Below are 21,912 nucleotides of genomic sequence, written 5' to 3' on the forward strand. Positions count from 1 at the left end.
TCTGAGCCTAATTGCTTCTTCAAGTGCAATTGTAAACATGATATTATATTACATCGTCGCATCACATTTGCCTTTGCAAGAATGGACTTTGGGATTGGAAATGGAATTTCCAGTCTTCAAAACAATGAGGAAAATTTGAAGAAGAATAGAAAGTAATCAAATAAAATGTAATAATAATAAAGAAAATAAAATAAGAAGAAGAATATAAAGTAATAAAATAAAAGTAATGAAACGCTTAGAAATTGTTTTATTATTTTCCTACTAGTTCTGATAATTTATTTAAAATTAATAATAAATCTACATTTTCACTGGTTGTTATTTCTTTCCAAATGTTTTCTAAGATATCCTCTTTTTGTTTTAAAATATTTCGCTTCCCTCTTGCCCAGAATGTTGGATGCCTCATGATGCTCCGAATACGTTTTTGGTGCTCAGTCAGGTAAGCTGTAAATAATATATATCGCATTTTATGAACAGTAATAAAATGTTTGCAATGGGGCATTCACAATATATACCTAAAAATTCCACAATTGTTGAGTGTTTTCTTAGAGTCTCTCGTAGTTCCCGATTATGTCTTTCAGATATATTGTTTGTTTTATGTAATTGTTGAAAAACAGAGAACGAATCGGACTTAAAGCCATTTAACCATGTCTCTTTATAATAATTAAAAAATGAATCCAAATACTTGTAATTTTTGAAAATAATTTTGGATATTATTTGGAAGCCTTCTTCTATTAAGTTTTTGGGTAAAAAAGCTAGGGATACTAACAATTTGGTTGCACCCCAACCCAATTCTTTGTCGTCGCCTTTAAGTATACCAAATTTGTCGGCATTATGTACTAATGCCTATAAAGAGAAACCAACATAATTAAAATTAACGCGCATTTTATGTTTATAATTATGTGCATTGTTATTGTTTATTACCTGACTGTAATGGAAGAAACTGCCGATGATTTTAGCACTGGGGAAAACTGTTCGTAACGCTTTTCTTTCTGCTCTTTCAAAGTCTGATATTGCTGTGTCAGGTTTTATTTTTATAACATTTACGACTGCGTCCAAAACATCTATATAATTTTCGGCACTGCGTCCTTCCATTATAGCATAGACATTTTTTCATAATGCTTTTGTTTTTCCCGATTGTTAGTTTGCAATCTCGTTCGGCGTCCTTATTAGATATATTGTATAAAAAATCATTTTATTTGTCGATATGGCTGAAAAAATAGATATAAAAAAGCAAGAATTCAAGAGACGAAGGTGGAATATGAGGGATACCATTTCCATCGTGATAAATCCTACGGAGATACAATGTGAGCAAACACAATATATGTGAATGAAATTAATGAAAAATGTATAACGTAGAGCATCGGATTGTATTTGGTATATTTACTAATGAATAATTTTCTCGTAGCTATTACGAATGTAGTTTCCGTAAAAACAAAGATGTACAGTGCAAAGCACGATTAAAACCTGTTAATGGGAACTATATTCTATGTGGAAGACACGAGGAGCATAATAAACCATTTCAGCTTTCTGAAATCAAAAAGGAAATTGAAGCATCACAACCATTCGAAACAACAAGAATAATAAAAAACAGAGTTATGTCAAAGTGAGTAAGAAACAATAAAATAGCAAATAATTAATGCTGTTACGAAGCGGACTAGCAACTACTTTGTAATTCGTAATGTGTACATTTACTAATTTGTATTTACGTAATTTCCATACTTTGTACCTATAGACACGATCATTTATTGGATTTTATAAGCATTGGTGCTATTGAAAAATCCATAGAGCGTAACAAAAAGAAAAAAAAAATATTTAACGAATTCCAAAAACTCTAAACGAATTACATAACTGCCTCACAAAAGAAACCTGGAAACAATTACTCATGTTGGATGCAGTAGATTCGTTTCATGTGAAATTTATCTTAAAAAATAATACTACAAAAGCAGTTATTTTTATTGATCAACATTTAACTGAATCAATTACAAATGAAATTAATGAAAAATTAACTATTTTTGTTGATGGAACGTTTGCCACAGTACCCCAACTAAGCAATACTAATTGCCAATTGTGGACAATTGTAATTAGACATAAAAATAGAGTAAGCAAAACATTAGTTCATTAATTATAGTTAATTCATTAAGTAATTAGTTATTTTAAAGGCACTATATTCTATGTAAATATATGAGTAAATTTAATTACTTTCAATTTTCAGACATTTCCGATTGTCTATGCTATAATGGAAGGACGCAGTGCCGAAAATTATATAGATGTTTTGGACGCAGTCGTAAATGTTATAAAAATAAAACCTGACACAGCAATATCAGACTTTGAAAGAGCAGAAAGAAAAGCGTTACGAACAGTTTTCCCCAGTGCTAAAATCATCGGCAGTTTCTTCCATTACAGTCAGGTAATAAACAATAACAATGCACATAATTATAAACATAAAATGCGCGTTAATTTTAATTATGTTGGTTTCTCTTTATAGGCATTAGTACATAATGCCGACAAATTTGGGATACTTAAAGGCGACGACAAAGAATTGGGTTGGGGTGCAACCAAATTGTTAGTATCCCTAGCTTTTTTACCCAAAAACTTAATAGAAGAAGGCTTCCAAATAATATCCAAAATTATTTTCAAAAATTACAAGTATTTGGATTCATTTTTTAATTATTATAAAGAGACATGGTTAAATGGCTTTAAGTCCGATTCGTTCTCTGTTTTTCAACAATTACATAAAACAAACAATATATCTGAAAGACATAATCGGGAACTACGAGAGACTCTAAAAAAACACTCAACAATTGTGGAATTTTTAGGTATATATTGTGAATGCCCCATTGCAAACATTTTATTACTGTTCATAAAATGCGATATATATTATTTACAGCTTACCTGACTGAGCACCAAAAACGTATTCGGAGCATCATGAGGCATTCAACATTCTGGGCAAGAGGGAAGCGAAATATTTTAAAACAAAAAGAGGATATCTTAGAAAACATTTGGAAAGAAATAGCAACCAGTGAAAATATAGATTTATTATTAATTTTAAATAAATTACACAGGCCGACATGAGTTTTGCTGTTTGAATATAAGATAACATTTTCGATGTATTTTTTCACGCTGAACACGAATCCGGCCGCGAAATTGCTCTATCACGTCAGGTTTTTGAGAAAAATGAGGTTAAAAGTGTCAAAAGTGACGTTTTTTGCCATTTTTATGATTTTTTCGCTGGTAAAATAAATTTTATTTTTTACTTTCGCCTACGCCATCTTAAAGTGCCAACTTTTATCTTTAAACTCGATTTTTCGAAACTCCGTAGGATTGTTTTTCGCCGAGTTAACCACTCCGCTGTCAGACGAACATTTCGTGCCATAAATGTACTTGGAGAACAAAATTTTAGAACTGAATGATAATGATTTTTATAGAAGGTTTTTGAGGTCGCTGAATCCAAATCCGAAATAAGATTTTAAAAATTCAAAATGGCCGATCCAATATGGCGGACCAAAATTTGTAAAACTTAGAATTTCAATAAAATTTGGTATATACTGTTCTTTTTTTACTTCTGGGTGGGTTACATTTCGCTTCCCCAAATGAGATTCTGGCATTAAAAATCTTCTGTGTATAATGTACTTTACACGAGCAAAACTTAACTGTACCTTACTGATGCAAATACAGTATCCTGCACCATGTTTTTTGTTCGTAGACCGTTTAGCCGCAGTAGGAACGATTTTACAAACATTCTACGTTTACCAGAGTGCACCACGTGGAGGCAGCCTACATCACACTTTTTTTATCATTTTTAAAAATTTTTTAGCTGTGTTGTTTTTAAATTGTTTTATCATTTTTTATTATTTTAATTTTCATTTTTTTAATCATTTTTTATAATTTCATTTTTTTATTTTTAAATCATTAAAAAGATATTATATAAGCACATATGCACATATAAACTTAATAACTTAATATCTTAAATACTTAAATATTTAAAGTTACATGTTATCAAAGCTGCGCCTCATACGCTGTCTTTTGTGAGGTATTTCTGGTTCGTCACGCTTAAGACACCAACAGTAGTCGGCTAACATGTGGACGTCCCACTTTCCTTGATATCTCCTCTCCATTTCTTTAATATCCTGGTGGAATCTTTCACCTTGTTCTTCACTGACACTTCCCAGGTTACATTTCGGAAAGTAGTCTAAATGAGAGTGCAAGAAATGTACTTTCAAGCTCATGTTGCAGCCTAAATTGTTAAAATGTGCGAGCATATCGCTTATGAGTTTTACATATTTCGGATCCTTCTTGTTTCCTCAGAAACCGTTGATAACTTTTTTAAATGAAACCCAAGCATTTTTTTCCGCAGTAGTCATCGTTTTTTCAAACTTGTCATCCTTACACAGTGACCTTATTTCCGGCCCAACAAAGATGCCTTCCTTTACTTTGGCATCTGATAGTTTTGGAAACTTTTGTACGAGATATTTGAAGCAATCTCCTTCTTTATTCAGAGCTTTCATAAACTGCTTCATAAGACCTAGTTTTATATGAAGCGGAGGCAGAAGTATTTTTTCTGGATCAACTAAGGCTTTACGTATAACATTTTTTGAACCTGGTGTTAGACTATTTCTGGGTGGCCACAATTATCTGGTCCAGTGCTTACATTTAGCTCTACTATCCCATTCGCAGAAAAAACATGGGTATTTAGTAAACCCAGATTGCTGACCAAGAACCATGCTCACGATCTTCAGATCTCCACAAACCTGCCATTTGTGCTTATTATACTCTATTGCTTTTAGCAGGATTTCAACATTTTCGTAAGATTCTTTAAGATGTACTGAATGCGCAATTGGAACACAAGCATATCGACCTCCATTGTGGAGAAGGACACCTTTCAGGCTCCGCTTGGACGAATCGATGAAAAGTCGCCACTCGTTTCTCTTATAAATATCAAGACCTAAAGCTTTCAGTAGACCAGGGACATTAGTGCAATACACCAAATCATCTTTTGCAACAAAAAATGGAAGAAATTCCGTTTCACGGTGTTTGTACCAGCTAAATGTTGTGTTCGAAGCTAGCAAATTTCTCTCGCCAAGTTTCGATGCTAAAAGTAGCGCCGATTCTTTACTCAGGCCCAAATCTCTCACCACATCGTTCAATGCGTGTTGGGTGAACAGTTTAGGCGTCTTATCGTCAGATAGATCGAATTTCGGAAGATCATCATGAGTTTCGATCATTTCAAAATCTCCGTCATCAATATTGATGTTGTCGTTCGTACAAGAAGAAAAAGCAGATGCAGCACCTTGTCCCCGTGGAGGATGCGGTACAGGAACGTTACATCCATGAGGAATAGGTTTGGTGACGTTGGAGACATCTGGATAAAGAACTGATTTTTATTCTTACTATTAAATCCTTGTATCGAGGTCAAACAAAAGTAGCAATCATCTACATGATTACTCGGTTCACGCCAGACCATGGGAATGCCGAATGGCATAGATTTCCGTTTTCCCAATTCCCACTGCCGTAATGTTTCGACGCAACTCTTGCAGGCATTATGAGGAACCCAAGATTTATCTTGATTTTTAATTTCTAGATGGAAGTAATGAAAATAAATTGAACTAATGAATGGAGTTATAGTAATCCCTTGTTTTTTAAGAGTATATTTACCACAGATGTAGCAAAATTTATCAGGATGATTAACACAAGTTCGTGATGTCATCTTTACATAAGAAGCATTTGTTGAGCGAACAAAAAAATTGTTGAACCATTTAATTGTTTTATTTACAAAAACATTCCACTTCCCAAAAGAAGAAAAATTCTTAAAAATAAGCAAATACAATATAAATACAGAGGGTAGACTCAATTCTAGGCGAGCAGGACAACTGCATATGCAATGTGTATTGTATAAATACAAGCGCGACATAAGTAAAACGATCGGCGCAATAGTACCCTCGGCACATCACATGTACGCGGTTTCGATTCTGTGCGGCAGTGATGTCAGGCCTCGGTAGTGCATGGTGGGGATATACTATTCTAATCGAGTGCTACGGAGCAGTGATGCAAACTCTGAACCCCTGGCACCATTGGTGCTGCACCACTGTGCTCACGTACACAAGCGTGATCCGTGTCCGTGTGCTCTCAGCGCTCGGCGGCGGACAATGGCGGCTAGGCTGAGTTTGTGTGCGTGAGCACCGTGGTGTAACACCGATGGTTCCAGGGGTACAGAGTTTGCATTACTGCTACGGAGGCCGAAATGTTCGTCTGACAGCGAAGTGGTTAACTCGGCGAAAAACAATCCTACGGAGTTTCGAAAAATCGAGTTTAAAGATAAAAGTTGGCACTTTAAGATGGCGTAGGCGAAAGTAAAAAATAAAATTTATTTTACCAGCGAAAAAATCATAAAAATGGCAAAAAACGTCACTTTTGACACTTTTAACCTCATTTTCTCAAAAACCTGACGTGATAGAGCAATTTCGCGGCCGGATTCGTGTTCAGCGTGAAAAAATACATCGAAAATGATATTTTATATTCAAACAGCAGACAAAAAGTCTAAAAATGTCGGCCTGTGTTATCAGAACTAGTAGGAAAATAATAAAACAATTTCTAAGCGTTCATTACTTTTATTTTATTACTTTATATTCTTCTTCTTATTTTATTTTCTTTATTATTATTACATTTTATTTTATTACTTTCTATTCTTCTTTAAATTTTCCTCATTGTTTTGAAGACTGGAAATTCCATTTCCAATCCCAAAATTCATTTTTGCTGTTGGAATTAGAATTATAGAGTGCGTTAGTTATTGTGTTTTGATTGGTTGGCCCTACTGTGATTTTTCTTTTCTATATCATTATATTGTTTATGTTCTTCCCTGTACGCTTTGTGTCTCCTCGTATTCACGATACGTGCTCGTTTTACATTCTCATTTATTTTGTATTTCGTACAGTGTAAGTAAATTATACAATTAAACCAACTAAACGTGTCGTTACTGCTACTCGCACCACGAGAATCCCATCACTTGCAAAGGCAAATGTGATACGAAATGTGATGCGACGATGTAATATAATATCATGTTTACAATTGCACTTGAAGAAGCAATTAGGCTCAGAATGTGGCAGTTTTAGTTTTCGGTAGGCAATTATTCTCCGGTTGTTAACATGTTACAAGTAAATGCAAGTAAATTAGGTGGGAAACTGAAACAAAAAATTAATTCAAGGAAAGAATCGGTCCAATATCTATACTTACAGAAAGTACATAGAATAAATATTCTTTTATTTTATGAGAATCCCTGGTAGAAATCTGTGCAGTTTTTCTAGACACCCAAGCAGTTACTGTCTAGTATTACTGTATTCTCATAAATTGTATCAATACTTAAATTATATTAAATTTATTCTTTAAAGACGATCCAAAAACTACTTAAAAAATGAGTGAGCGCGTAGAAAAACATAGAGTAAAGAAGAGAAAATTGCAAGAAGTACGGAATTTAACAAAACAACATGTTATGGCAGAACTGACAACTAAGGTTAAAGAAAGTAAGCAAACAACAAATGAGTTGCATATTAATAATACAGAATTGTATTGTGACGAGAATACATCAGATCCTGATATTAATAATGAAGAATTGTATTGTGACGAGAACACATCAGATTCTGATAATAATGAAAACTGTCATAATAATTTGGACATTGAACAGGATGAAATCGTACAATTAAAAGAGTGGATTATTTCATGCAAAATACCTCATTCGCATAGTGATAAATTATTAAAAATATTAAGACGTAGAGTATTACCGACACTTCCAACATGTACAAAAACATTTCTGCAAAGCACTTTGTCTAGTTTTTGTTCAGTAAATGAGTTCAGATTTTGTGCATCTTTTGTGGCCAGTAACTGTAGGAAAAACGTTACATCTTGATCGGGATCCCAACAGTTTTACTCGTCAATTACTGGGCAGAATGTAACAAAACTGTTCAATAACTGTTAGAAAAATGCACGAAATTTCTACCAGGGATATTAGTTACTTATCTGATATATGTACAGTTGCCTATTTTTCTATTTATTTCTATCTTCCTTCTTTACGATTTCTTTATTTCATATATGGGTTTCATTCCTCAGTGTTGACGATGATTCTAATGTGAAGAACAATGCCACAATCATACATGTTTATAAAGGCACTGAAATGAAAAAACTGAAAAGTGAAAAATAAATTATAAATAAGGTAATACTCGTGTTGCTACATTTGATCAGTATAATTTAATTTCCTTCCCTCACAACTGTCACTCTTTAACATTTTGTAGCTCTTTTCTAGTTGAGAGCGACGATTTTAACATTTACATTCGTGTTTTACGCATAAACCAGGGCCGCATTTATACTTTTAGAGGCCCTAGGCGCAACATTATTATGAGGCCTCAAAAGAACAAGTCTATTTCAGTTAATTAAAGTCATATGTAGTTTATTGAAAATAAAAGTTGGCATTGCGATAACTTTTTTTAATAAAAGAAAACTAACATAGCACAATTGAGTATACATATAATTGCATTTAACAAAGTATAAAAATAAATCAGTTCAAATTTAAATTAAACAAAATTAATAATTAAAAGTATTTTTTTTCTGGCTTTGGTTTTAGCAAATATATCTATAATGTCATCATAATTAATCGAGTCCATTACATCTGATTCAATGCATAATAACGACAGGTCACTTGCTTTATTTTGGTGTAAGTTACTTCTTAAATAATTTTTTATTCGTTTCAACACTGAAAATGAGCTGCTAATAATTTAGCGGCATGTATCTTGTTTATTAGCGTCCGGCACCTCATTTCTAAGATACGTGCGGCAAGAGGGGAACAGTGGGAGTTGACAACGAAATCGACCAGAAATGTGCAACTAAATCCCGGCACTGCTATATAGCATATGTTAAATGGACGTACTGCGAAACTGACAAAAGATCGCGGTTCATTATCAAGAGACATGGTAGTGTCTCGCGCCAAGTATACGCGCAGCGAAACCGCACCGTGACACTATTACGCGAAGCGACGCTTTCGCAGACACTCAGATTATTAGATCTCAATAACCGCTGAACGGATAAAGTTCAGAGTAGGCTCAATGGATAGCTTGGGGTCGAATTATGTAATAAAAGTGTTTTTATTTTTCTTCTACGTGCCCTACGAGCGGAGATATGGCGATGCAAGTCTGAAATTGGCAAATTTCACTTAAGAAACGTCGTCATTATCATCATCGTCGTTTGTACAGTTCGTTCTTTTCAACGAGATGGCAGCAGCTAATATCGGTTTTCTCGTGTGTGCCAGAGATGCGAGATAGCATGTACATACGGATGTACGACGCGGGCTGCGGTCCAGTTGATGCTTCAGATGCTTCGAACTATTTTCTTTCTTCATTTTATTTGAAAGAAGAAAAGGGATAGAAAATGTTCTTAAACACTTGAAGCTGCAACTGGACCGCATTGTGTAGTGAAAGAAGAAGTTGAGTGAGAAAAACTATATTGTCTCCCTTTAACCTATAAAGAACAGACCACATGTGTGAAGGAAGACCCGGGCGGGAAATCCGAACGCAGCCGAGGAAGACGTGAAAGTGTTATTGTTTTAGTTCGTCGTTAAATAACCTATTCCATTGAGTGAGATTGAATACGATGTAAGTAACCTATACATTTTATACCTATATTCTGACGTTCAGCACGTTAATCATTGTTCTTTTACCGATGATTAATTTTATAAATTTTATATCTAATAGTTTATTACATTTCTGTTCTTTTATCGATGATTACTTTTATAAATTTTAAAACTTTTTAATACTTTTCGGTTATGTTGATGATTAGCTGTGAATAACTTTATAGCTATGTTCTTTATAGTAACTGTTCGCAATCTGCTAATAGTTTATTGCATTTCTGTTCTTTTATCGATAATTACTTGTATAAATTTTATATCTATGTTCTTCATGGTTATTATTGCAGCTCTTGTTTAGCCGAGTGCTTGGCACGTATTTTCTCTTTTGGGTCTTGCTTATCAATGAATCACCAAAGTAGACTGTATCACACCTTTTTATCTCGCTTTATTTTTGCTTCCTACAACTTTCCTTTTTGCTACGACGCAGTGTAACGTCCGCGCCATAACTTGGTAACTCAAAGACTAAAGACTAACCGCGTCAGCGCCTCTATCGGCAACTAACTATATGTAACGCGACATCTAACGTATTACAAAATGTAACCAAAATTCTATAAACCATCGGCCTAAACAATGGTACTGCTAAATGTTTATTGCATGTCTGTTCTTTTAGTAATTTAGTTTATTGCATTTCTGTTATTTTATCCATGGTGAGGATGATGCCGGAAGACTCGTACACGGATGTATGCAGAATGGTGGAATTTATATAAAAGTTGGGCAAGGCTTGGCAGTAGTCAATCACATTTTACCAAAGGAATATATCGAGACCTTGTCGGCATTACAAGTACGCTCTTATATTCAAATACTTTAGTAATCCTCCAGTTATGGTCAAACAGTAATCATTTCTTATATTTCTCTTAATGCTCAAGGACAAGTGTTTAACCCAGAAAAAGAGCGAAGTGGACGAAATATTTTTGCAAGAATGTGGCAAAAAACCCGAGGAAATGTTACACGAGGTTGAGTCTGAGCCAGTTGCAGCTGCCAGTTTAGCTCAGGTGATAGGATTGTATTTAGATTGTACTTAATCACTCTACGATCCACTATGAGATTCTTATAAAAAAGAATAAAAGAGATCACTACGTTATAAAGTCTAACGATATGTTGGTGCGTAGTTGGGGGTAGGGGGGTAGGGGAGTAAAAGTAACTGCAGTATGTCCAACGATTGTTGGCTTGCAGCTATCATAATAATAATTCTGTCCGTCCATCAGACGTTGCCAGTGTCCGCGATGATATTACGTTGTCTTATAAAAAAGTTCTTTTCCTATTGATGCATTTCTACCGGACAGGTGTACAAAGCTGTAACTCTGGATGGAGATAAAGTGGCGATCAAAGTACAATACATGAATCTCCAAGATCGATTCATATCTGATTTGAAAGGGATAGTTTACCTACTAAAAGCTATTACATATGTGCACCCGAAGTTCGATTTGCATTGGATATTTGCGGTAACATGCTATATTATATATTCGTCATTGTTATTTGCAAATGTTACATATAGTTGATTGTATATTTTTGGTATAATTCCAATTCTGTTTGTTATCTTAAAAAGGTTTGTCTAAATTCATTTGCAGGAAATTATTGATAGGTTACGCCTGGAGTTGGATTTCGAAATCGAAGGAAGAAATTCAGAACAATGCGCTAAAGATCTAAAGAAATTCAAGTATGCATATGTGCCAAAAGTTTATTGGAATCTTAGTACTAAGGTTGTTTCTTTATTTAGCCTAATCGACATATAGATTTTAGGGTGGTATTCATAGTCCGATTATTTTTGTAATAGATAATTTATTATTTTATTTTTGAATCACAAATTTGAGTCATTAAGAATCTTAAAGCTTATAAAAATCGATGTGTAGTTTCTTTATATTTTTTAAAATACAAAATTATACATTTTCATTAATCCTCCATTATTTGATGAATTTTTAAATCACATGCTGATTCTATTTATCATTTGTTTTGCTTTTAAGAATTTTCCTTTGTTAATCTTAAATCTGTGTTAACAGTTATTTAATAGCTTTTATATATTTAATTAGAAAATAATCAACGTAATAAAAGATTAAAAATGTGCTAATAATCATATAACTGTTGACACGCTTATCACAAAGAAGAGAAAAGAAAAACGTGGTTAAAAGCAAATGTGCCATATTGTCTTAGACTATGAATTAAACTCATATTGATTATTTATTTAGATAGTGTGCTCCTAGTTTTTAATTTTATGTTTTTTTAATATTCTTTAGCGAATTCTTGTAACAGAATGGATCGATGGTTAGAGAACAAAATTATCGATGCATTCGCGATTGTGACTACGGAAATGGTGCGCAACGCGTAGTGGAGTTTGTTGCGAGGCTTTTACATTGAAGGCAACGAAGGACAATTTGAACGGACCGGATAGACGTTTAAACGTCGAAACCGACATCACCTGGTAGAAACCTGGACATCAGTACTTCTTCAACGTCTGTTCAGCATTCTTGTGCGTGATTCGACATCTCAAAATAAACTGAAAAAAATAATACTATTGTTATAGTAAAGTATAAGTAAAGTGACATAAGTAATATCTTTTTAAGTAAAAGTATTTATCGAATCAAAGTGTTTCGTACCTTTTATAACAGATGTTCAAAATATCCTCCGTTGCATTCAATGCAGAGCCTAGCTCGTCGCAACAAACTCCGCTGCGTGTTGTGCACCATTTCTGGGGTAACAATCGCGAATGCCTCGATAATCTTGTTTTGCAATTCTTCGCGACTGTCGATGCGTTCACGATAAACATATTGTTTTATTGTACTCCATAAGAAGAAATCCAACGGAGTCAGGTCCGGAGATCTCGCTGACCAACTCACAGGACCTCCACGCCCAATCCATCTTCTTTCGAAACTCGCGTTTAACACGCGGCGCACCTGAATCGACATATGTGGCGGTGCTCCGTCATGTTGGAACAACATATGTCTACGTTGTTCCAGCGGCACATCTTCTAACAATCCGGGCAAGTCATTTTCTAGAAATTCTACATACAACTGACCTGTCAGTCGCGCGAGCATTTCGAATGGGCCGATCTGAAAAAGTGAAAAGCTAAATTCGCGAAACTTTGCTCAACTATGCTCAACTTTGTTCAACTGATGAAAGTGTTCTTACAATTGCGTCGTTCAGCACACCAGCCCACAAATTCACGCTGAATCGTTGCTGGAAATTTCTTATGTGATACGCTCTTGGATTTTCATCCGCCCAAAGATGCGTGTTTCGCATGTTGAATACGCCATCGCGCGTGAAGTGCGATTCATCTGTGAAGAGTATGTTACTCGCGAAACCGGGTCGGTTGTTTTCTTCATTTAACAGCCATGTGCAAAAGCGCAGTCTTGCATCGTAGTCACCTGGTTGTAAATGCTGCACTCGCGTATAATGATACGCATGCAATCTATTATCATGCAGCACACGGTGAACGGTATTTCGCGACTTATTTCGCGTACGCTCATTTCTGGAGCGTCGTTTATTGTACGTATGATCGCCTCCTCGTTGCGCACCGTACGAACACGACGTTCCACGACAACGTTTAAGTGTCTATCTGGCACTAGACGGCCCGTTTGTCCCGCGCAATGCAACAATCGCAGAATGACACTATGCACGATCGGTCTGCGTTCCGGAAAACGAGCATTGTACTCTCGCGCGGCACGGCGAGCGTTCTGGTCGAACTCGCCGTAAATAATCAGCATGTTACGATATTCTGCTGCGTCGTAATCCATATTGTATTTTGTAACTAAGATTTTGCAAGAAAAAAATGTGAAGATCGATTTACCAAAAAACGATCGACTTTGACGCTACAATTGCTTTGAAGTGTTCTTTGTTTCTATTTTTTCAATCCAGACATGCAGAGTATTTACGACGAGTGCGACTAGAACGCTCGCCATAGATAAATCGCGAAGTATTGTGGAAGTACTGTAAATTTCGTCAATAAGATCTGTAGATCTAAACAAGATATTTACTAAATTAAGTTAATTATTTACATATTTAAATAATACTTATAATTATTTAATAAAATTATAAATTGTATCGTTTTTGGTATGAATTACCCCTTATCGATATTAGTGCAGCGCATTTCATATCATTCGTATTGATTATCTGTCAACGCGGGAGCGCGCCGCACTTCACGTATGTTTTGACAGTTCCTTGTGTATCGCGATTTCAGGCAATATGGTAAGCGATCGATCCGTCTTTTCTCGTTGATCGTACTGCCGATGTCGCAGAAAGTCGAACAGTAACGCGTGAAAATCTCAGTGTACACGTACGCGGAAGTGTGTTTAACGAGTCATACGCGGATAAATGGCTCGAACGCGGAAAAGTGTAAACTGGCCAGCGAGGTCTTCGGATTTAAAATAGTGCTGAAATAGTGCTTACAGGAAGAGGATACAGTGCTTACAAGACATTGTGCAGTGAATAGAACAGTAAAAAGAAACACTCAATGAACAGTCGCGAAAAATTAAGATCGAATTGATCAGTGCGCGATACGCGGGGCCCCTTCGACCCGCCGTCACTGAACGCGGGAAAATCCAGCACACGGATTGGAAATCTTCAACCCTTCATAGCGCCGAGATTACGCCATCCTCGACATTTTGCCAGAGGAACTTTCGTCTCAGAATCACCTCAGGAAACTACCCTCAACCGTTGGTACGGTAGGTCTGGGCCACCCTGTATATCGTGTATCTACATTTCTACACGTATATATATGTATTTAAAAATCCACTTTATTCATCAAATTATTCCTATAGTTAATATTATGATAATATTATTTTCAACTTAATACTTTAATTTTTTTATTTTAGATTATGTATTGTTAGCAGAAATGTTAACTCAGGCACCATATAAAATTTCGTTTACATCACGCTCAGGTAATATGACACTAGACGAGTATATGCAAAAACGAGCGCAGGAACGATTCGATAAAATATCAGCTGCGTTGAAATCAATGCCTAAGCCATGATGTTAGTAATAAGGTAAACAAAACAATCCAATATGTGAAGCAATTAATTATAAGAATACCAATAGAACATCGATCAGTTCCATACATTTCTATTTCTATATATTTATAATTTACTACATTTTGTTTTAAACTATTATTGTTTCGTTAATTTGTAAATTATTAAAAGATAAAAAGACAACAAATATAAAATATAAAAGTTATTATATGTGTGTACAATCAACGGCATAAATGCCGTCGCTACTTGCGAGTAAGGAGCGCGATGGGCAGATGGCGGTGGCGGCTAAAGGACAAGTAGTAATAGGAATCTCTCCAGTCTGTAAGTAACGCAGTTAATATTACGATGCACAATGTATTTGTAATAATACGAATAAATACTTTGTATTTCATAGACTATGCGCTTTCATTAATATTATATGTTTACACACGTATAGTATATTTTTAAATTAGAGCAATATTATATTTTTTAAATAACTGATAACGTTTGAAGTTTTTATTACTCTCTTTAAATATATATATATAAAAAGAAATAAAAAAATTAATATTTTTGTTATTTTATCAAAATAAAAAAGAAGATAAAATGAGAAATTAAAGAAATATTGTAAGATACATATATTTAAAGAAACTAATTAAACTTCAAACGCTCATCAGTTATTTAAAAAAATATTGTTCTAATTTAAATATATTTCGAAACTTGTTTTCTCTACGTTAGCGTTTAGTTGATACTAGGATATAATTTAAATTTATTATTAATAGTAAGAAGTATATATACAGAATTTTATTACTATCTAAACTACTGTTTTTTTTTAATCAAAATAAAAATGAAGATACAATGAAAAATTAAAGAAATATTGCAAGGTATATATATATAATATATGTATGTATATGAAAGGGCAGTTTTCGGGACATTTTGTACAATCTAAGGGCAGTTTCCAGGACATTTGGCAGTTTTCGGGACGGTCCTGAAAAATCTGGCCGCGGAACGGCAGTATTCAGGACAGTCCTGAATACTACCCATCAGTTGATTTTATATAGAAGTCCTTGAAACAACCATTACGTTGAACAATTTTATCTATAAAGTGTTTAAATGATGTAATTTAGTAATAAGGCGATACATAGGAACTACACCTATATAGATGCTTACAAAAATAGTACTTCTACATGTATTTCTAGATGTAGTACATATGTATACAGTTTTATTTAAAATATTTTATTATTATGAGAAGAGACCTTAAAACTGCCTTTCCATATGTCTACAAATATTCAAATTGCTTTTAACTCCTTGGCGACCGCTCCTAACTAGTAGAAATGTCTGAAACATAACATAGGGATATCCCAGAGACATTGAGCTATCGTTAGCATATCCTTGTGATGTATTTGCTTTGTGAAACTTCAAAATAATTTGAATATTTGTAGACATATGGAAAGGCAGTTTTAAGGTCTCTTCTCATAATAATAAAATATTTTTCATAAAACTGTATACATGTGTACTACATCTAGAAATATATGTAGAAGTACTATTTTCGGACTTATCAGTACATAGATTATTTTTCCATAATATCATATTTTTGCATTACACCAGTTAATTAAAAGTTACAATCAATTACTTTTAATTTACTTTTAATTTCAAGCCTTATTATATTGTGGCGAAAACAAACTTTATAAGAAATTTATATAAATTAATATAATATTTATATTAAAAACAAGAGTTATATCGATCAATAACCTAGAAACGCAAAATACCACTGTCATACATATTATATATGATATTATTTACGTTCGAATATTCATACTCTACTACTAAAGTTTGAATTAATTTCACAACTGATTACGACAATCAGTTGTATTAAATATCCCCAAAATAATTTATATTAATCCTAATAGGACCAATGTTTTCTATTTTATAATCGTTAATTGTAGTCAGCAGTCAATCAATATGTTCGATTTAATCACGAGACAGTTTTACAGAAACCGCCAAAACGACAATTACAATAAATTAGCCAATACTGACAATGAGCTAAAAATATTTATTTACAATTTGCAAACATAAGATTCGACAAGTATATTTATCATAATAATATTTATACTAATATTACCAAAGAAGCAGCTATTTATCAATAAGTAAAAAATTTTAGTAATCCATGATGTACAAAATCAATTGATGAGTCCAAATTCTTTTGATGTTATATTTCTTATTATTTTCAAGAAGGATAACAAATATCACAACTCACTATTTCTAGGACAAATATTAATTAATTATTAATTACTTCTTGCCGTTTTCGTCCCGAAGCAACAATATCTTCCCTGTTGAACATGAAATATGCGTGATGAGATTTTCGACAACTGCTAATCACTAGAGTAAGTGCGATTCGATAATGAAAAATCGCTCATCGTTAATCACATTCGTTAAGAGGACTTTCACAGTAAACAAGATACATTCAGTTCTTCTCTGGCAATACTGAAAATATTTGCCCAAAGGCCGCATCTGCAGAATAAATAGTTGAGCGAACGCATAGAAATTGATATTTACATCCTTCACAGAACACCCTATTCTACACTCTGTACTGTAAGGACTACTGCATTAGAAGTTTACAATTTCCCTTAATACATAATCGATTATAAAAAAAGCGGGAAAGCGGGCCGGGTGATAACGTTACGGCTTCCGCGCTCTCTCTCGCCTTAATATTCGAAGGTAAAGTAATCGTAAAATTCTAATGTGGCAATCCCAATAACACAGAGTTTGTGGAATAATGTGCTTTTTGAATGACGTCGATATCGCTAGTGATTGCCGAGATAAAGGGGAAAAACGTATTCGAATACTTTTTGGCTTAAATCTCCGCAATCATTAAAAATATCGACATTCTGTGAAGAATACATTAGCCTACATACTCTGTACTGTAAGGATTGCTGCATTAGGAGTTTACGATTACTATTACCCTTAATATATATTCGATTATAAAAAAGGCGTGAAAGCCGGTTGGTTTCTCGACTTCCCACCGAATACTTTGTTGCTTAAATCTCGGGATATAATAACAAGGTGGGATGAGATCGTGTCAAATTAGAACAATACGAAATATTATACACAAAGAAGTTTGAATATCTCTTTATATACGTTATCTCTTAAGACAGATGGTAGATACATTTTGTCGTTTGTTTTAGTACGTTTTTGATTGTGTTTCGTATACTTTGATCTTTTCGAAAGATTCCTGAACTTAAAGTAGACTATAATAGTTTAATAGTAATAATATAATATAATGGAATATGAAGAAAATTGAAAGATATATAAGAAGAGAAACTCTATTCAGTGTCAGGATCTGAAACATACAAGAAATATTTAGTTTTTCTTAGCTTGAATACATATATTATTATAGGATATATGACATCATTGTATTATATTATAGCATTGTAGGTATAACTTTATAATAATACAGACATGATATCGATCAACATTTACAATATTGATACATTTACAATATTCGAATAACCAACTATTATTGACCAGTAATTTATTGTTCGATATTGTGACTGTATTATTATACAGTTATAGGTTAAGGGCATCTAATATCGTATACATAATTTTAAATGCTTCTCTGTGATAAAGATTCAAACATATATTACTCACCAGTACGTCATGGTTTACGGTTTTTGGGTATTTTGTTATGTACCCAACTTCTAATTTGAGGAACAGAACGACGATTGAGGCACATATTTTTCCATTTCAATTTAACCATCTCACAACATCATCCTCTCGTAACACAGGAAATACAATATTTCTTCAGATGGAATTTGCACATTCATGGATTCGGCCTTCAACCTTCCTACAGATCTGCCACCAACTTTTTTCGTGCGCTCTTAATATGACGACGTATATTATTTTACTAAAAACTCCTTTGCGTCTGGCACAACATATAAAATCGCGTGCTTGTATGTGTTTTGATTCCTTTGGTCTTCTACAAACTATAAGTTCTCCTTTATTGTAGGTGCCATCTGTGTTAAACAAGTAATTGCCTTTTCGTTTACTAATACTAATGATTTTTTTCCTCTCCGTACTACCTAAAAGAAATGAAATCAGAGTAAAGTAGAAAAAATAAAAACTTATAATTCTATAATATTGATCCTTATAAAAATATGTAGTTAGATATGTTAAATATGTAGTTAAATGTGTTACATAAGTAGGTAGATGTATTGAGTATGTATTTAAATATATTACATATGCAGTTTTTTCATATATGTCATATATTTTTTCACAATATGTAGAATTGTTTTATATTTAAAATACCATAGCATATATAATAAGTATATCCTCTTATATTCCGTTTAATATACACGTTTATGAATAAAAGTAATTGCATTCAAAAGTTTTACTGAATATTCTAGTGTTCCAAGATAACATATTATTATTGATTGGGAGGAGCAATGAAGACAATATTCATTGATTGCCTACCTATGGGTAGTGAGGTAAACATTTTTATTTCTTCCTCATTCTTATGCACCTGTTCGAGATTCCTACATATCATGCATTATAATTTCTTACAATAACAACAGAAATTCTTTTTGTCTGCACCTTTTGGTTTTGAATAACTCACATTTAACTCATAATTATCACAGATTTTCTTCCGAAGTATTTAATGATATTTCTAAGCTGCTATGCTTAGCAACATTATTGGAATCCTTTCGACATGATTGCGCATATATTTATATCATCTTCTTCTATTGTATTCCTTGAATCATTATTATAAGAATAATCAGAACCCTTCTGTATCATCATTATTACTGTTATCGTGAGCGTAATATCTGTATAAGAGTGCGTTTCTATAGTTTCAATATTATTGTGTGTAGAACTGAGGTTATAAATATAACATTTTTCAGATCTGAACAGTATTACTTACAACGTCCTCTTCATTCTGATTTGATAATATATCTGCATTATCGTCGCTAATCAGAGTATTCGAACTCCATACATAAATTCGTAAATTCCCCATTGAAGTTATTATCAGTACGGTCTAGTACATCATTGTTGATACTTTCTTGTAAGATGACACTCCTTTCATTGAAATTTTCTAATCCGTCATCTATATCAGAGATTACATCTTGTACATCACAACTATTATCACCTATAAAATAATAATGGATCATAAGTAATCATATAAATACATCTTATCTTGCGTCTTAGTAAGTTTCAGATATAAATACATTTATTAGGCACTGTATCTTTATGAGATCTTGTATCTTCGTTAAGCATTATACCTTCACCAGACATTGAATTTTTATTCTGCCTTGTACCCTCATTATGCGTTGTATCTTCGTTAAGCATTGTACTTTCATTAGGCATCCTATCTTTATTTGTATCTTTATTTATATCAACTACAAGGTATAAAGAAAAATTAGTTTTAATCAGTTATGATTATGTTAAATCGTATTATGAATTGAGATGAGTAAAAAGAATATACTTCTTACCAATATCCTTTAACAGCCTTACAACTGGAATGGCCATATTCAGATTTTTAGTTATAGTAGTAAGTATATTAACATTTTCTGTGGAATATAAAGAGTTACAATGAGTTATTAACAAAAAAATATATGTATATATATGATTTGCATAATAGATATATACACATATATTTATGAATTCTTTATACTGTTAGCCCCCGGCTAATCGCGGCTGCAAATTTTGGAATGCAGGACTCGGACGTGTAGCACGGGACTAGATCACTGTTTCGGGTTACCGAATCCGAGGATTCTACCCGGGGATACTCGTGATCAGAGTGATTTCACCAGGAGTGCAGTTCCCGCGGAAGGGTGGCAGGGTCGCTCTTTGTGAAAAATTTCGGTTCAATAAAGGGGTGGCCGATGGCGAATTTATTTGAATTTACTTCCCCCTAATTAAACCGATCATTTCGTTATAACAACGCGTGCATCTATGGGCCGGTCGGTAGGTCGTTAATGATGCGGAACAATAGATACAGATTACATCAATCACACGGGGCCCGATGTTCAATTTATGAGTCTCCGTTTTCGCGTACGCGTTATGATAAATGGGTCCGATTCGTGAGGATTTGCATTGTTCGCATAACGCGGCTTGTGTTTCGACGTCTTTGTATCCGCGCGTGATCACGCAAAGTGTAATCGGGTTGTATGATAATGAATCAACCTCATTAGCTCATTAATGGACGACTGCAATACTGTTCTGACCTTTACTTTGAATGAGTTAATCACCTTCATTAACTTATCATTAGAAAGCCGTAGTAATATTCTGAATTTTAATTTGAGTGAGTCAATAACTTCATTAATTTATCATTAGAGAGCTATGGTAATATTCTGCATTTTACTTTGAGTGAGTCAATAACTTCATTAATTTATCATTAGGCCGATGTAAGTTGATTGGTAATAGTATGATAATTTCACTTACCGAGGGGTTCTTGGTTACTCTCGATCCAGCGCTGTACCTTGATCTCTTGTGCCAGCCTATCGTAATGAGTTCGGCGAGGGTCCCCCTCGGGAATATCCTGGCACAGAGGGTACCGCAGGTTGCATGAAATGGGGACCAGTCTCGTTGCCCACGTGGCTTCGTTGTTTCCGTTCGTGATTAGAATCACTCGTGTGATACGACAGAGTTGCTGGTCACTCTCGGTTTCGTGAGTCACGTTATGATCGAATTATTGTTATTTCTGTTAGTGTTACGGTCGCGTGGTCGGAAAAGTGCCTCGTATTCTGGATCAATGTAGTGAGGCTCGATGTCGTAATACTGCGAGACGACGGTGTTCACTGATTCTAAGTTAGAAAATATACGAGCTAAACGTCTTGCACGGTGTTTCTTTCCTCCTCGTCTCGTTTTCGGCATTAGAACTTCGTCATTTATGCAAAAGTTACTGTTAAACGTGCGCGCCTCAGTTAGAGTGTACCTTGTGGTGAGAGTGGTGCGGAAAGGGGTGCGTTACCGAGTGACCGCCCCGTGCGTTGTCCGCACTGTAAGACTGTCAGCTCAGCGGAATGGAGACCAACGTGCGTTGTCCGCACTGTAGGCTCGTTAACTGGTTGCACACACACACACACACAATGACCGAAACTGAGGTAAGCTACGTAAAATTTATAGTCGCTGAATTATGATCAAATCGGCTTGGTGGTCAAAAATAAAAATAAATCGTAAATTCAAGCACACAAAATACATATATTCTAATAAAATGAATTGGTGGAAATACAATTGTTCTTACAAAATTTAAGTTAACTACTACGGTTATTAATGCTAACGTTTAAATCTAAGATAACTCTGGAATACGAGGATTGAAAA

At 34.1% G+C, this 21,912-nt stretch overlaps 4 protein-coding genes across 4 annotated transcripts; 2 read left to right on the forward strand and 2 right to left on the reverse strand.

Annotated features, from left to right (window-relative positions):
• Positions 1 to 253: 253 nt before the first annotated feature.
• Positions 254 to 1,101, reverse strand: LOC113562581 (the record flags this gene model as incomplete). The annotated part of the gene is made up of 2 exons (XM_026972361.1): positions 254 to 843; positions 922 to 1,101. Coding segments are annotated over 2 exons (591 nt in total), but the record flags the coding sequence as incomplete, so codon positions are not given.
• A 781-nt stretch (positions 1,102 to 1,882) lies between these two features.
• On the forward strand, positions 1,883 to 3,375 carry LOC113562582. The gene is made up of 4 exons (XM_026972362.1): positions 1,883 to 2,098; positions 2,213 to 2,407; positions 2,486 to 2,816; positions 3,320 to 3,375. The coding sequence occupies exons 1-4, from the start codon at positions 1,883 to 1,885 to the stop codon at positions 3,373 to 3,375; spliced, it is 798 nt and encodes a 265-aa protein (XP_026828163.1).
• Positions 3,376 to 7,405: 4,030 nt separating this feature from the next.
• Positions 7,406 to 11,928, forward strand: LOC113562583 (uncharacterized aarF domain-containing protein kinase 5-like). Its single transcript, XM_026972363.1, has 5 exons — positions 7,406 to 7,684; positions 10,531 to 10,656; positions 10,948 to 11,106; positions 11,233 to 11,364; positions 11,896 to 11,928. Exons 1-5 carry the CDS (start codon positions 7,406 to 7,408, stop codon positions 11,926 to 11,928), a joined length of 729 nt encoding a protein of 242 aa, XP_026828164.1.
• A 330-nt stretch (positions 11,929 to 12,258) lies between these two features.
• Positions 12,259 to 13,392, reverse strand: LOC113562584 (histone-lysine N-methyltransferase SETMAR-like). The gene is made up of 3 exons (XM_026972364.1): positions 13,120 to 13,392; positions 12,788 to 13,036; positions 12,259 to 12,708 (listed from the first exon to the last, which is right to left on the reverse strand). The coding sequence occupies exons 1-3, from the start codon at positions 13,390 to 13,392 to the stop codon at positions 12,259 to 12,261; spliced, it is 972 nt and encodes a 323-aa protein (XP_026828165.1).
• Between the last annotated feature and the right edge of the window lie 8,520 nt (positions 13,393 to 21,912).

This window comes from Ooceraea biroi, chromosome 9, assembly GCF_003672135.1.
Source record: "Ooceraea biroi isolate clonal line C1 chromosome 9, Obir_v5.4, whole genome shotgun sequence".
In the NCBI taxonomy this organism is placed as follows: Eukaryota; Metazoa; Arthropoda; class Insecta; order Hymenoptera; family Formicidae; genus Ooceraea; species Ooceraea biroi.

What these genes read in the sequence shown, in the direction of transcription:
- LOC113562583 (XM_026972363.1), top strand. Translation starts at nt 7,406, where the DNA reads ATGAGTGAGCGCGTAGAAAAACATAGAGTAAAGAAGAGAAAATTGCAA. An exon ending in ACATTGAACAGGATGAAATC is followed by an intron (nt 7,685 to 10,530) that starts GTACAATTAAAA and finishes TTAATGCTCAAG; the next exon opens with GACAAGTGTTTAACCCAGAA. An exon ending in ATTGGAATCTTAGTACTAAG is followed by an intron (nt 11,365 to 11,895) that starts GTTGTTTCTTTA and finishes AATATTCTTTAG; the next exon opens with CGAATTCTTGTAACAGAATG.
- LOC113562584 (XM_026972364.1), bottom strand. Translation starts at nt 13,392, where the DNA reads ATGGATTACGACGCAGCAGAATATCGTAACATGCTGATTATTTACGGC. An exon ending in ACGACGCTCCAGAAATGAGC is followed by an intron (nt 13,037 to 13,119) that starts GTACGCGAAATA and finishes ACGCGAGTGCAG; the next exon opens with CATTTACAACCAGGTGACTA. An exon ending in GTGTGCTGAACGACGCAATT is followed by an intron (nt 12,709 to 12,787) that starts GTAAGAACACTT and finishes TCACTTTTTCAG; the next exon opens with ATCGGCCCATTCGAAATGCT.
- LOC113562582 (XM_026972362.1), top strand. Translation starts at nt 1,883, where the DNA reads ATGTTGGATGCAGTAGATTCGTTTCATGTGAAATTTATCTTAAAAAAT. An exon ending in TAATTAGACATAAAAATAGA is followed by an intron (nt 2,099 to 2,212) that starts GTAAGCAAAACA and finishes TTCAATTTTCAG; the next exon opens with ACATTTCCGATTGTCTATGC. An exon ending in AACAATTGTGGAATTTTTAG is followed by an intron (nt 2,817 to 3,319) that starts GTATATATTGTG and finishes GAAACTCCGTAG; the next exon opens with GATTGTTTTTCGCCGAGTTA.